General features: G+C 36.5%; 1 protein-coding gene across 1 annotated transcript; it reads left to right on the forward strand.

Moving 5' to 3' along the window:
- Positions 1–104: 104 nt before the first annotated feature.
- LOC142355526 (radial spoke head 14 homolog) lies at positions 105–11,327 on the forward strand (the record flags this gene model as incomplete). Its single annotated transcript, XM_075407658.1, has 3 exons — positions 105–335; positions 6,413–6,561; positions 11,147–11,327. Coding segments are annotated over 3 exons (561 nt in total), but the record flags the coding sequence as incomplete, so codon positions are not given.
- Positions 11,328–13,427: the final 2,100 nt, after the last annotated feature.

Genomic DNA, 13,427 nt, shown 5'->3' on the forward strand with positions numbered 1-13,427 from the left:
CTATTAGGTAAGAAATGTGCTGAATTCATTATGAAACTTATGCACCTTTGTCCAATTACCACTAGGTATAAGCATATCGTGACAAGTCTGAACGAGTTTTTCAGTCTCCATTACCCATTGCAGGTCACTCGGTGGGTCGCAATGCGTACCTGGAGGAAGAGGTGATTGGTCCTATAGCAGAGCTGTTTGATGATGGGAATGACGTGGTGAGGAAGTTTGCCCACCAGGCGATAGAGATGGTGGCTGAGGTGTCCTCGGGGGCACAAGGGGTGGTAGATGCCAATCTGGTGCCGACTTTGGTAGCAAAACTCAACGACGAAACTGACGAGATCAAGGTTCATCCTATTCCATTTTCCCGAACTGGCAAATAAATTATTTGCGTAACCAGCCAGTTACAGTTTGCAAGTCAGATATAATATATGCATTCTATTTCTCAATATTTTTATATCAAAACTAAGAGTTTCATATTCGGCTAAGCATAAAAATAACTTCTGAAGTAGGTCGGGTAGTCTTTCGGGTAGCACTATGATCGAACAATATTTTTGGTCGCACTACGGTATGATAAGAGGGCAAAGTCTCTGAAATGGTCTGATCAGAGTGGTCTAGGGTCGCGCACCTAAACCTGAGAATTAATGTTTCCTGCGAATGGTACAAGTTTAAGTTGCTGAAGCAGATTCTGTTTTATTCTTCAAAATTTTGTTTGAGATTTTCCGCAATTCAAAAGGAAATTTATTCCGTTTGTAGTTTGAAAATGGGGAGTGGGGGACCTTCATATTCAAGTTTTAACAAATATAAATCCTTATAGACTCTGATGTAATCAAGTTGGATGGAGTGGTCTGGATGGAGTATGTTATGTAAAGAGACAATAAATCTATTATATCTCCGAATATGGAAGATGGATGTTCTTCCCTGTTTACAGGAGAGCTTGTCAAAATAGAGTGCTTGGCAAAATTTGAATTTTCTGAGTTCGAGCAATTTCTAAGCGTCTGCAAGACAGCCTTTTATCAGTGGTCTGACTCTAGTCAGATTTTCTTTTTCTTTTTAACACACCATAAACCTGTCTAATATTCAGGAGAAGGAAAGAGCGTGCAGCTCAGCTGCGATCCAAATGGAAGACAAAATTTACTATACAGCGAGTATATAATGTATCATATAAAGTGTTTATATTAATATAAGTATTTTTTTGTAAATATTTATGTATACATATAAGTTCTTGGTTTCAGTTTTATGGAATATCCGAAGTATAGGAAAAAAGTAACACTTTATTTATCCATAAAATCAATGTCAAGAGATATACAAGGATATACAAGATAGGAATATCTTGTATATCCTGTATGACACTCCCCTGCCTGAATAATTCTTTCGCACGGAATTTCGTTAAGTGCGGCGATGTCTTGTCGATGTCCGATACGAACTCTTGTGGAGGGGAGCACGCATGAGTTGCGTAGATTGTAGATACAGTAGAACCTGATGTAAGTCAGCTGTTATGGGGGGCTTGGGCTTTTTACGGAATTATTGGTTAGCTCCACTACTACGATTTTTTGGTCTTGTAAATTTGCTATGCTGATTGGATCTTGGTTCACTTGGCTTGAGTCATTCGAGGCTTGTTCCGCATGGGGATGAATTGCGTTGTCCGCTGTGAAAGTAACTGATGCTTGAAATACTTGTGGAGTATCCAAATTCTCTTGTGTATGAGGAGTTGCGTCGTCAGATATACGACATTGAGGAGGGTCCTTAGGGGGTACTGTTTGGAAGGGCTGTTAGTTCAGCGAATTTTCTCCATTGCTTTATCTATTTTACGTGTAGATTTTGTGGACACGAACGGTTGTTCCTTTGTTGGTGGATTGCATGAGGGTATAGGTGGACTATCAGGTGGAGTGATCACAAAAGCGGCGGGATCACTACTTGTGATTATGGTGAACGGCGGTGTCATGGGTCAGTCAGCTGGGACCTTACGGACATCCGTTGCGTTTGAACTAGGTATGGATTCGGGCTCCATACGGAAAAATGAAGGGTTTTGAGGCGTTGACGGCAAGGGGGATTGACGCACTCAAACTATTCGATTTGGCGAGGGCTCCTTGTTTTGAATTTTCCCAAATAGTTTTGCTGCCGTTGGACGTTTGGGGGTAGTAGGCTTGACATCTTTAGGTTTTGACCTTTTTGTTGGCTTTTTCGGTGTCAATTTAAGGCTCGTTCTCCTCTTTGCTTGACGGTTGGGTCCGATATTAGATGGGGGGTTGGCGTTTTAGGCTTCGGCGGCTTTTTCTGTAAGGCTTGATTTTCTTTTGCCAACTTGACTAATGTATTGTGGTCACAGCAAGTATTCTGTGGGGAAGTTTGAATGCGAGGAGCTTTTGCCGTGCTCGATCATTGCTGAGTGGGTTTGACTAGTCCTTCAGCTTCTTCTCGGCAATTTTTTTGTTCCGACCCCCACTTTATTGGGGAGGGAGGGAGGAACTATATACTCAAATGGGTTTTTTTTGTTCAGTCAATTTTGGCCGATCGATATAACCATCATAGAGAGTTGTGAGTGGTATCATTAGAAAGCCAGTCCAGCGTAGAATAAGGAATTAAAAAGATTTTTTCATTTTTCGCTTTTTATAGGGAGTTATCGAGGTTTAAAGTTTTGTGAACAATTGCTGTATTTATTCACATTTTCAGTATTTTTGACCAAATTTTTGTCAATTTTGCTTAAAAAAATGTAAAAATTGTTAACTGCACTGCTTTTTATTTCATCTCTAAAGATAAAAGAGGGTTAATGAGTTGTTCGATCCGAGTTTTTTTGGCTAGATTTCATGCTAAATTTTTCACAAATCAGACTTTTTTCGAGAAAAATTGGACCACAATTGCTTTTTTTTTAGCCCACTTGCTTTAAATTTACTGGAAGTAGACACCTTAAAACTGCGGTAAAGACCTTCTTAAGCTCAGAAAGGAGCTTGTTGTAATCCCGCTGGCTTAATGATCTTCGGGATCATAATTTTGCAAGTTTTTTGCAAATTTAAACTCGATAATTACAAAAAAAGCATTTTTTATTTTTTGACAAACTAAAAATTTTGTTGAAAAATTGATCTATTTCGCAATCATTTGAACAACTGAATGTTTTGTTAGACGCAAAGCAATATCTGGGCTGATCTTGATCTCGCCGTGGATCCTTACGATAAAAAATTTTTTAGATTGAAATGGGGCGCGACCTTTTTTTCAACGAATTTCCGCTATGTAAATGTTTTTATGTAAATTACTGACAAGAAACTCAATTCAGGGCTATATCAATGACAGATACTGTTTACAAAAAAAGATGTCCAACGAAATTACAATATGATTTAAGAGTTAAGCTCATGGATTTTTTGGCTTTGACCATGTGTTTTCGTAAAAATTTTATAGACTTCTTTAGTTTTGCTTTCATTTGTTACAGTTTTTGTAGCCCAACGACTTAGTGTCCCCAATCAAAGAGGCAGCTGAATATTTTTTAGGAGGTATAGATAAACCTAGACAATTCTTTCAGTTCTTATCTAATGTCTCTTATGGCTTTGAATATATTTGTTTTAAGAAAATATCGGTGAGTTTTTGAACATTGCCACTGTTTTATCTTATTTCTCTCAACTTCGGTCGCAGCCTCAGTAAAAACAGGCAATTATCAACTGCATGTGAGTAAAACGTTTTGTTGGAATTAGTTTTATATTCAAGTTATGCTTTCCTTGTTTTGACACTACGCGTATTCCAATATTTTTTATTCATTTTCATTTTTGAGCATCCTTGCAATTTTTATGAGTCCTATTCGTTTCCTTCTCGAATTATCACATTGTTGTCAAATCTAATTGAACGAAGAGCATAGTCGGAATTTTGAACAGCGTTGGAAAATTGCGTATCTGTATATTTTAATTGTTTTTGTGGAGTAGTTTTTGCTTTTTGGGCTGAGACCAAGTTATCTCGCAAAATTTTGTGGATTTTTTGTTTTTTCTATGTTTGTCTTTCCTTTTGTTGTTGTCCCCCATATACGTGATAATGATTGATCTCAATTGCTTCCCCAGGACGTATAATTCCACCTAGATAAAGATTTCAGTTTACAGCTGTTCTTTTTAATGACCTTCAAATTAAACTTTTTAGGACAGTTTTTTCAACTGTCCCTTTTTGCTTTCAATTTGGTCATTATGTAACTCAATCACACTAACTATAAGTCTCAATTACGGTTGATGATTTATCCACTTTGATTGCGCCTTGTTATGCGTTTTGCGTTGTGACTGATTGATTCGACCATTTATTTACAAAAAAAAAACTTTTCAGATTTATATACTGTTCAATTTTCGGGTTTCTTTTTGTTGTCGCGTCTACGTTGTCCTTTTATAAGGAAGCCTTGTTGTTGTTAGGATGAGGAGAAAAGGATGATTTATAGTTCTTGTGGATAACATCTTTTAAGTATCGTGCCTTGAATAAAGTAATGTCGTAAAATTGTTTGAAGTTTTGGCTTCTTTGTGTTTGTTATGTATTTGTTATTTTGTATTGTCGCGGCGTGCTCTCATTATTAGTAGGCCCAATTGGCCTCCTGAGGTGTTGCAATTTAATTCATCGCTTTTTGTTGAAATTTTAAATCTGTTTTGACTTTTGGAAATCTTTGTTTCCAAAACAAATTCGGGTTTTTGAGCTTGTTCATTTCTTAAAATAGTTTTCTGGTCAAATTGTAGTTCAATCTTTGTAAACACAGGTCACAACTCGTTTGTAGTGAGCTATAAATTGACCCTTGTAAGTTTTAGCTTCAAACGTTTGTTTCTTGGCTTTTTTACTACTTTTACTACGAGAATTCATAAAATGTTTGAGATTTTTATATACTTGTACACATTAGAGGATTTTTGTTTCGTGTTTGGTTTATAACAATAATTGTAAGTCTCATTGGCTCTAAGATTTTGCGCAATTGAAGATTGGGTTCTGGTATGTCTCAATTGCTTCTTGTGGAGATATAAATGAAAATTTCAGTAATTTCAGGTGATATCTAATGACATTAATAACTGTGAAGTTAATTTTTTTTCAAAAATACCAATGTATTTTTTAACTTTGCACCTCTTTGCTATGTTTTCATTTTTTGTTGACCTGTTAACCATTCGCATTGAGAACCAGTCAAATATTTTTTCTAATGAACTATAGGTTAAACTGTTTTCTATAGATTTTATCTGACGCGAGTTCGATTTTGTTATGATTTTTTTAATTTAGACATCGGGTTGTGGTCGTTAATGATGTTTGTTTTTTGATCTTTTTAATGGTTCTTTTTAGTAGTTCTACTATCAAAAACGGTCATCGGCCCTCTAACGTGGCATTGTTTTATTCCATTGGTTGTTTATTGAACGATATATGTTTTTGATCTCTTCATCATTTGGTAGCCAATTAAATTAAGAATGTGGATGAGCGGGGTCGGAACATTAAGTGCGTGCGCTCATTACCGCGCCTCGTTGTTTTAATTTTAGCCTCATTTATATCATATTTGTGAAAAAAAGATCTACAGACATTTTTAAATTAAAACTTTGCATGCCATTGCTTACGTTTGCCGGTACCATAGATGAAGTTTGACAGTTATTTATAGGAAACGTCGGAATCTACTGTTGCTATTTTTTTATGAAGGGACCGACCACTTGTTAGCAGTTGGACTCTTTTGTCCTGATCGTTCTGATCGGAGGCGAGGGATTGCAAATGAGTCTCTGGTCAGAACAGATATCTTTTTCTTTGGCTCGTGGCAGAGCCATAATCACCTACTCAATAGAAAAAAACGCCAAAAAAAAACTTCAGACTCAAGTGCGCTCGAATCCGCCTCTGATCAGAAAATCCAGACGAAGTGACCTATGATCAGACCTTCCAGACCGAAGTCACTTTTGACCAGACCTTCCAGACCGAATTGAGCTCTGATCAGACATAAATCAGATCATCGCCCAGACTACCTTGCGCTCGAACGGCTGTCCAGACCCTGTAATTTCGGTCTGGGAACACACGGGTGTGTGTTTGAGTGGGTCTGATCGTAGTTCAGTTTGGGTCTGGACCTCAACCGGGGCCCTCTTAATGACACTCTTTCTGAAGAGTGTAAAAAGAGTGGGAAAAAAGTGATTGTGAGCATAATGGTGGAAAAACTAGTGTAACTTTTTTATCAGTCCACCCTAAATTACACTCTTCGCAAAGAGTGCAAAAAAAGTGTGGAGAGAAGAGCGTAAAAACAGTGTAATTTCTTCAAATTACACTCTTACACTCTTTTCCCCAATAAATAGGAGTGGAAAACGCGTTACACCCTAATCCCCGCTAATTAGGGGTGAAATAAGGGTGAAACCTCGGCCCGGGATAAAACTGAAAATTTTATTAATTAATTTCTATACATTCTCTTGATTAAAATATGTATCTATTTGCAACAAGCCGTTAAAAAATGTGATGTATTGTTTAGTCGTCTATCCTGGACACTCTTCATTTCTGTCTGCACGTAAATACGGAGGACGCCCTCCTCTCAGGTGGAATGGAGGTGTTTAACTCCCTTCTCTCCCACCACTCCCCTCTCATCAGGGCAAAAGCAGCCAGAGACATCATGGACCTCAGGTGGGTGCTCCTTCTCTTGGCCTAACTTTTTCCCAAACTAATAATCTACATTAAGAAAAGCATAATTCTTGGCCCTGTTTTACAATGTAGTGCCGTTTGTGAGACCAAGGTTCAGTTAAGCAGCCGATACACGCCCCCCCCCCCCCCCCACCCATTTATTTACGTTCTCGAGTCCCTCTAATCTCTTCAAAACTAATTCAAACCTTTGAGCAATTGTCGATATTTTCTTAATCAAGCAGTTTTCCGTAGTTATATCTCCCCAGTCAATGCTCGAATCAAAACAAAGAAAAAAGTTGCTAACAAAATCGCTCCTCTGTTTAGTTTACACAGTTATTTAATTTGCTCCTCGCTCATTGTGGGAACTTAAAACCTCCGACATATAATTGATACTGTGATATAGAAGTTAATTTCAAGTTAAAATTTAGTTAATTTTGATTTTGTTTAGTGGAGCTATTTTGATTAATCTTAATTCTTAATTTAGTTCAAGTTGATGTTTCCCAAATTTGATGTTGAACTTCATTTCCATATTTGCATTTCCTTTTATTTCATTTTTTCAAATTTTAGTGAGGTTTTTCACATGACACACTGTCTGATTTCAAATTTCGTCTATCTTCAAATTTCGTGGTTAATTTAATTGTGTTCATTTTGTCGAGTGATTTAAATTATGGTCAAACTGCGGATCAGTTTTGTTAATAATTAAATTCCCATTCTTTCGATCTGCAATACATTAATCAGTTGACTCTTTCTTTAACTCTGAATTTCGACAAGCAGACACGCTAACCTAATTCGAAATATAGTATTATTCGCTAACCGAATAATTCTTAAATTCTGATAGTTGTAATTCGTGGTGCCAATACCGCTTTAAAAATGTAACGAAAACATTTATTTATCTACTACAAAATTATAAGTGATTTCGCGGAGCAAAATCCGTCTAAAGTTGTTGCACTCAATAATCTACCTGTTGTCTCGCAAAACGATACTTCTCGAAAAGACTGCTAATACGCACCACATGGTGCAGTCAGAACGTCATAAATCTCGGAAGTCACCACTCTTCATTGAACCGTTCTGAGAACGTTCAACTACAGAACCGCCCATCAGATGCGCGAAATGACGTATACAACTCAAATTGGCTTTATTAGCCCCGGGAAATGTCATTTTGGACACACTCTTAACAACATGGCCAAAAAATGAAACTATCCACCAGGAATTGCAAATGAAGAGCCAATAGAAAACTCAATCGAATCCTCCGATCGAGAACGACAAATCCTTAACAGTCAACTGAAGTTGCAATGGGAGTTCAGATGTCAAAAAATAACCAAAGCCGGAATACTTTGAGGAAACCGTCCTTGGAAAATATGAGATAAAAATGTGTCTCACTACTATGCCTCAGTTTAGAGACAGAATGACGACAAATTCTTACGCAAAAATTTCCACACAACGATTTTCACGATTTGACAACACAGACATTTTGGGGTATGCTTGAACTAGACTTCATTTTACCTAGAAAATTAACTTTGGACTACCTCATCTTTATTTCCTGAAAATAAAAACAGGCGAAACTGTGGAACAATTTTACAGAATCCTCACATAGTTTGCCAACATTTGTTGTTTTTTAGACAATTGCGAAAAGAAATTTTTAGAGATATTTTCATCACGAACATGCTTGACGATGTCATTTAGAGGGAATTGCTGCGCGACATGTTAGAAACTGACAAAGATTGAGCTTTGCAGTGAACATAGAAATGGGTCTAAGAGCTCTTGTTACTCCAATCGTTGTAAGGTTTAAACGTGGCTTAGATTATGAACATGGATTTTTAAGTTAAAATTAATGAATTTTTCGGTATGGCATTACTCATGAATTGACTGTTAATTAGTTTGGACTAGAGGATATTTATTGAGTTTATATAAATAATTTGATCATATTTCAACAAACAGGACAACTTGTATTAAATTATCAATTTTAGGAAATCGTTTTTATTTAACCAAATAAGTTCTAAAAATTGGAAGATACTGACTACGTTTAAATGGTGCGATGTTACTCGGAATATGTTTATGGTTGCAAAATGGAATTCTTTCAATATCTCTTCAATTGTCAAGCTTTGTACGAAACTTGAAACACCAATTGCTTTGAGAAACGATTACCCAAGTTTAGGTGCGCGACCCTAGACTGCTCTGATCCGACCATTTCCCAGGCTTTGCCCTCTTATCAGATCATCGTGCTTCCCAAAGCCCTCTGATCAGACCGTAGTGCGACGCAAGAAACTGTGCAACCATAGTGCGACCCAAAAGACTTCTTATCAGACCATCGTGCGTCCCAAATCCCTCTGATCAGACTATCGTGCGATCCAAATATTTTGTGCGACTCTGGTGAGATCCAACATTTTGTGCGACTTTGGTGCGACTAACGCTCTCTCTGATCAGGCCATTCCTGAATACATGCTATAATCCGTTGTTATTTGTTTAATTCATTCAATTGAAAGCTATATACTCCTCAACTTAAAATTTAATAATTTGGTATATCTTGTTAAGGTTAGGATAGAACTAATTGATAAAAAATTAAACAGAAAGTCATTTTGAAGTGCCTGCAACTTTTTTTTTGAGTCACCAAAAACAGTGATAAAAAACTGCAGTCAAATGAATATGTTCAGTTAATGCTCTGTGGTCAGATTTTGGGGCGACTTGTGTCCAGACGTTGGTCTCTGATGAAACCGTAGTGTGACCAATGTCCAGACTTTCTTGCGACCTCTGATCAGACTATAGTGCGGCTCTGCCCTCTGATCAGACCGTAGTGCGACCATTGTCCAGAACATCGTGCGACTCAAGCGTTTCCCAGACCATGTATTTTGGTTCGCACCACGCCACCAGTGTGTGACCAAAATGGTCTGATCAGAACAGTCTGGTTTTGACCGAAAACAAACCGAAATTGAGTCAATTTTCAAATCATAACAAAAAAATACAGTAATTGCACAGTTCTATTTCTTAAACTTGTCCGTTTTACGAAAGACTTTACTCCTGTTGTTTTACCGAAAAGATTGTCATACAGAATGAAGTTGTCACCGTAATTATTTCAGCTTCTGTACGTGTATTGAAAACAGTTTTTATAATTATGTGACCACCAATTGCCTAAAGAAACACAAATTAATTTTTTTCTTTAAACTGCCAATAAAATGGGATCATTTGTATGCATAAAATCCAAACTCATAAATTGACTATCAGAAAACGTTTGTACGAAAATTTTTTGGTTTGAAAGAATAATGCTCTAACTGAGACATTTTTTGGGTTTCAAGAATTGCTGAAAGTTCAGTATTTTGCGAGCAACGTTAAAATTTGCGTGGAAACATTGTGAATATGGTGATAGGAAAAAATATTTGAAGAACCAACAACTGGGATGACTATCATCCATCATTCCCCTTTAAAGGACATGTAGCACGTTGCATAGCATCGGAGGCAAGTGACATAAGATCATATTCGCAAAACGAGTCCCCCTCTTTGTCACTCATTTTATTTGGCCGGTAGTTTACTCTGTTCTACTCTCCAATACAATGTTGCAGAATCCTGCTGCTGTTTCATAAATCAGTTTAAAGGAAGTGTGGGTATTACAGTTGGTTATGTCAGGGACTATAGGAGTCTTCGAGTTGCGGGTTCGCTGCCCGCAATGCAGTTAGTTTTGCATCCTTCTCTCTGTATCAAAGTTAGGTACTGTTATTGATTTATGATGCGTGGGGGGTTAATTAGATCATATGATAAGAACACTTTATTAATAATAATGCCATTCAGTTTATTTTTTTCGCTTGCTGTTGTTACTACAATTTTTGGGAAGTCAACTACTTCCGTCACGTTTGAAGATAATTATGCTCCGCAGTTACCGGTGTTTTGCAACGAATGTCTCCGTGTCCTTGACAGGTACCATGATTAAGACTATTTTAGTGTCTAAATTAGCATGTGAAGATCATGCACAGAAATGTGGCCCTTAATGGATGAAACCAAGCCATTGATGGTCTTAAGCATGGTATCCGAGATGGGCCAACTCGAGAACTTCATTTTTTGCTGATCTGCTCAAAAACACAAATTTGATCACTTTTTACCGCATCATTCGTAATACTTGGCTATGTTCTCTCATGGGACATTTAAGTCTCGTTGACTAAGCTTGTGTGCCCTTTCATTATTAACATACCCCGTCGTTAACATGCTGATGAAAATTCAGCGCAATTCTTACATAGTTTCAGCGCATTTCAGCACATTTCAGCGCATTATTATGTAAGGTATTTGTGCTGAACTTTTTGAAAAACCAGCGCATTTCTTACATAATTTTCGGAAAATTTCTCGACCCGGGCAACAATGGTACCATTATTTTGGCGGTGATGGATTTGTTTAAAAAAATTGGGATCTATTCTGTTTCGCCCCCCCCCCCCCCCCCCCCCAGCTTAGTGGTCTTATATTTTATACGCCCCCAGGCGCACGTGCTATTTTTTTAGTAACGTGCTATATAACAACATATAATTTGTAACTGGGGGGCGTAAAACACACGGGGGGGGGGGGGGGGCGAAACAGAATAGATCCAAAAAGTGTATGTTGTGTGTTGTAGTGTTCCCCTGGATGGTAAGAAGAAGGCACATGAAGTGGGAAGTATGAAGAGACTGATTGAGTTGATGGGAGACGAGGATGCTGACGTCAGAGCCAACTGTGCTGCTGCTATCATGTTGTACGCACTTTCAATATTTTTATTCAACTCAATTAATATTTACAAAATAATCAAGGTAAACTGATTTCTCAAAACTGTTTTTTTTCTCCAACTTGTTTCATAAGCCATGAGAGCAAACCAGTGCGTGCCATTTGTATACTCGAAACAGCTGTGATTGGAAAAAAGTCTGTAGGGTTCTCAATTGTGAAGTTTATATCAGTTTTCGGTAACACATAGCTGCCATTGTACCTTGTTAAAACGACTTAAGTTCGAACAACAAAGATCCACTGCATCGGACAAATTCATCTCAACTAATTTACAAAACAAAATGCTTTTCATTTTTCAGATATTTGGGCTAATAGTGTAGTCAGAAATGCACCCAATTTGAACGTGCACTGAAATCTGAACACTTTTTTACTTTACTTTGAGGTCTCTTTTACTTTGACCTCGAGTCAGATCTATTTTGAGTATTTGCCCTTTGATCAGACAGTTATGAAATAAAGTTTGGGTCACACGATTCGCTAGACTTTGATTGTCCATCTACAGTCTCTGATTTGTTACAAGATTCTGTATATTTTTTTCAATTCCAGCTTAGATTATTTATTTTGAACTCAAAAAAATGTTAATTATTAAAACTGAAGAAGCACACTTGGGCGTAATTTAGGAATTTGGAAACTATTTTCTCCGGCAAAACTGCCAGTTTAGAACTAATAACCCTAGTTGATTCAGGATTTTAATCTTGCACGTTTTTGTCGCAAAACAAGGATAGGAAATGCCTTCCGCAGCGTTTTTAGGCGCTTTTTTTGTTTAAGGCTAGGTTAAGAAGCCAAAAATGGCGTCCGTGTGGTTGTTAATCTTCCACGATCTTGCAAGATAAACCACTTTTTTGCGAAATTTTCTTGCCAGGTTAACATTCTCTTGCAAGATCCTGCAAAATTAGCAACCACGTGGACGCCATTTTTGGCTTGTTAACCTAGCACTAAACAAATTTAAATTTAGAAAAGTTAGCGATAAAATAATGAACATGATCAAATTTTCAACAAGCTTTGACTACGAACCAACAACACACCGAACAAAGATGTCAAATAAGGAGGCTCGTTAATGTGCGTTTACACATAATGTTCCAACCACGCTCATCTACAATTTTTAATTCATTGTTTTGCAATAGAGGAAGATAAAGAAAATTTTAAAAAATTCAAAATTATCTCGAAAATAATTGGTGTACGAATAAAAAAGTTGCTTTAAGTCAGACCATTCAACTAATTAAACAATGCCGTTTTAGTATGGGTTTTAAAACACCAAACAGTAATTACGACCAAAAATCAATGATTATTTTTCAAAGAAAGAACTTATTTAAATCAAAATAGCACCACAAAAGAACTATGTTGAACAAAATAAATTCTAATTCACTCAACAAGATTTAGAATCTGCTCTTGATGAGACTAGGCAACAATTAGAAAAAAGAGCCAAAACGGAAAAATAAACGAAAAGGACTATAAATGTTTAATAGGATCAACTGGAATCAGTTTTTTTATAACCCCAGATGCAGACAATGAGACGTTTTCATTATGCAGATGATCTCCTACGACCAATAAAACAACAAATACTGAAAAACAATGAACAAAATGAAAAATTCAGAGTTCTAGTCATTAAAAACCTCAGCTATTAACTATATATATATATATATATATATATATATATATAAAATTATATATTTATATATATATATATATATATATATATATATAAATATATATATATATATATATATATATATATATATATATATATAGATTAATATACAATTATTTAGAGGGGCCTGAGTTCAATGCCAATTTGTTTTGAATTTAGTTTGCTATTGTTATAAGACAACAAAATTTTAAATTCAATTTCGGGCAAAGTCCTAAATCATAAAACTTTATAAAAGCACGTAGATTCAAAGCCAGAAATCCCTTAGTTTAAGTATGAAAACATTATGCGGAAAATTATGCAAGATACCTTTGACCAACTTAAGCAATATATAAAAAGAAATAAGAGATAAAGAATATTAAAGCCGCAAACGATCAAAAAACAGTGACATTTCCTTAAAACAATTAAATTCACAGTCGTGAAACGAATTAGTTTCGGACCAGTAGGTCTACCTAGTGTAGGTCCGTTTAAGCTCTCATAGAAGGCGAAAGACCGG

This window comes from Convolutriloba macropyga, unplaced genomic scaffold (genome assembly GCF_964194025.1).
Source record: "Convolutriloba macropyga unplaced genomic scaffold, txConMacr16.3 SCAFFOLD_6150, whole genome shotgun sequence".
Classification (NCBI taxonomy): domain Eukaryota; kingdom Metazoa; phylum Xenacoelomorpha; order Acoela; family Convolutidae; genus Convolutriloba; species Convolutriloba macropyga.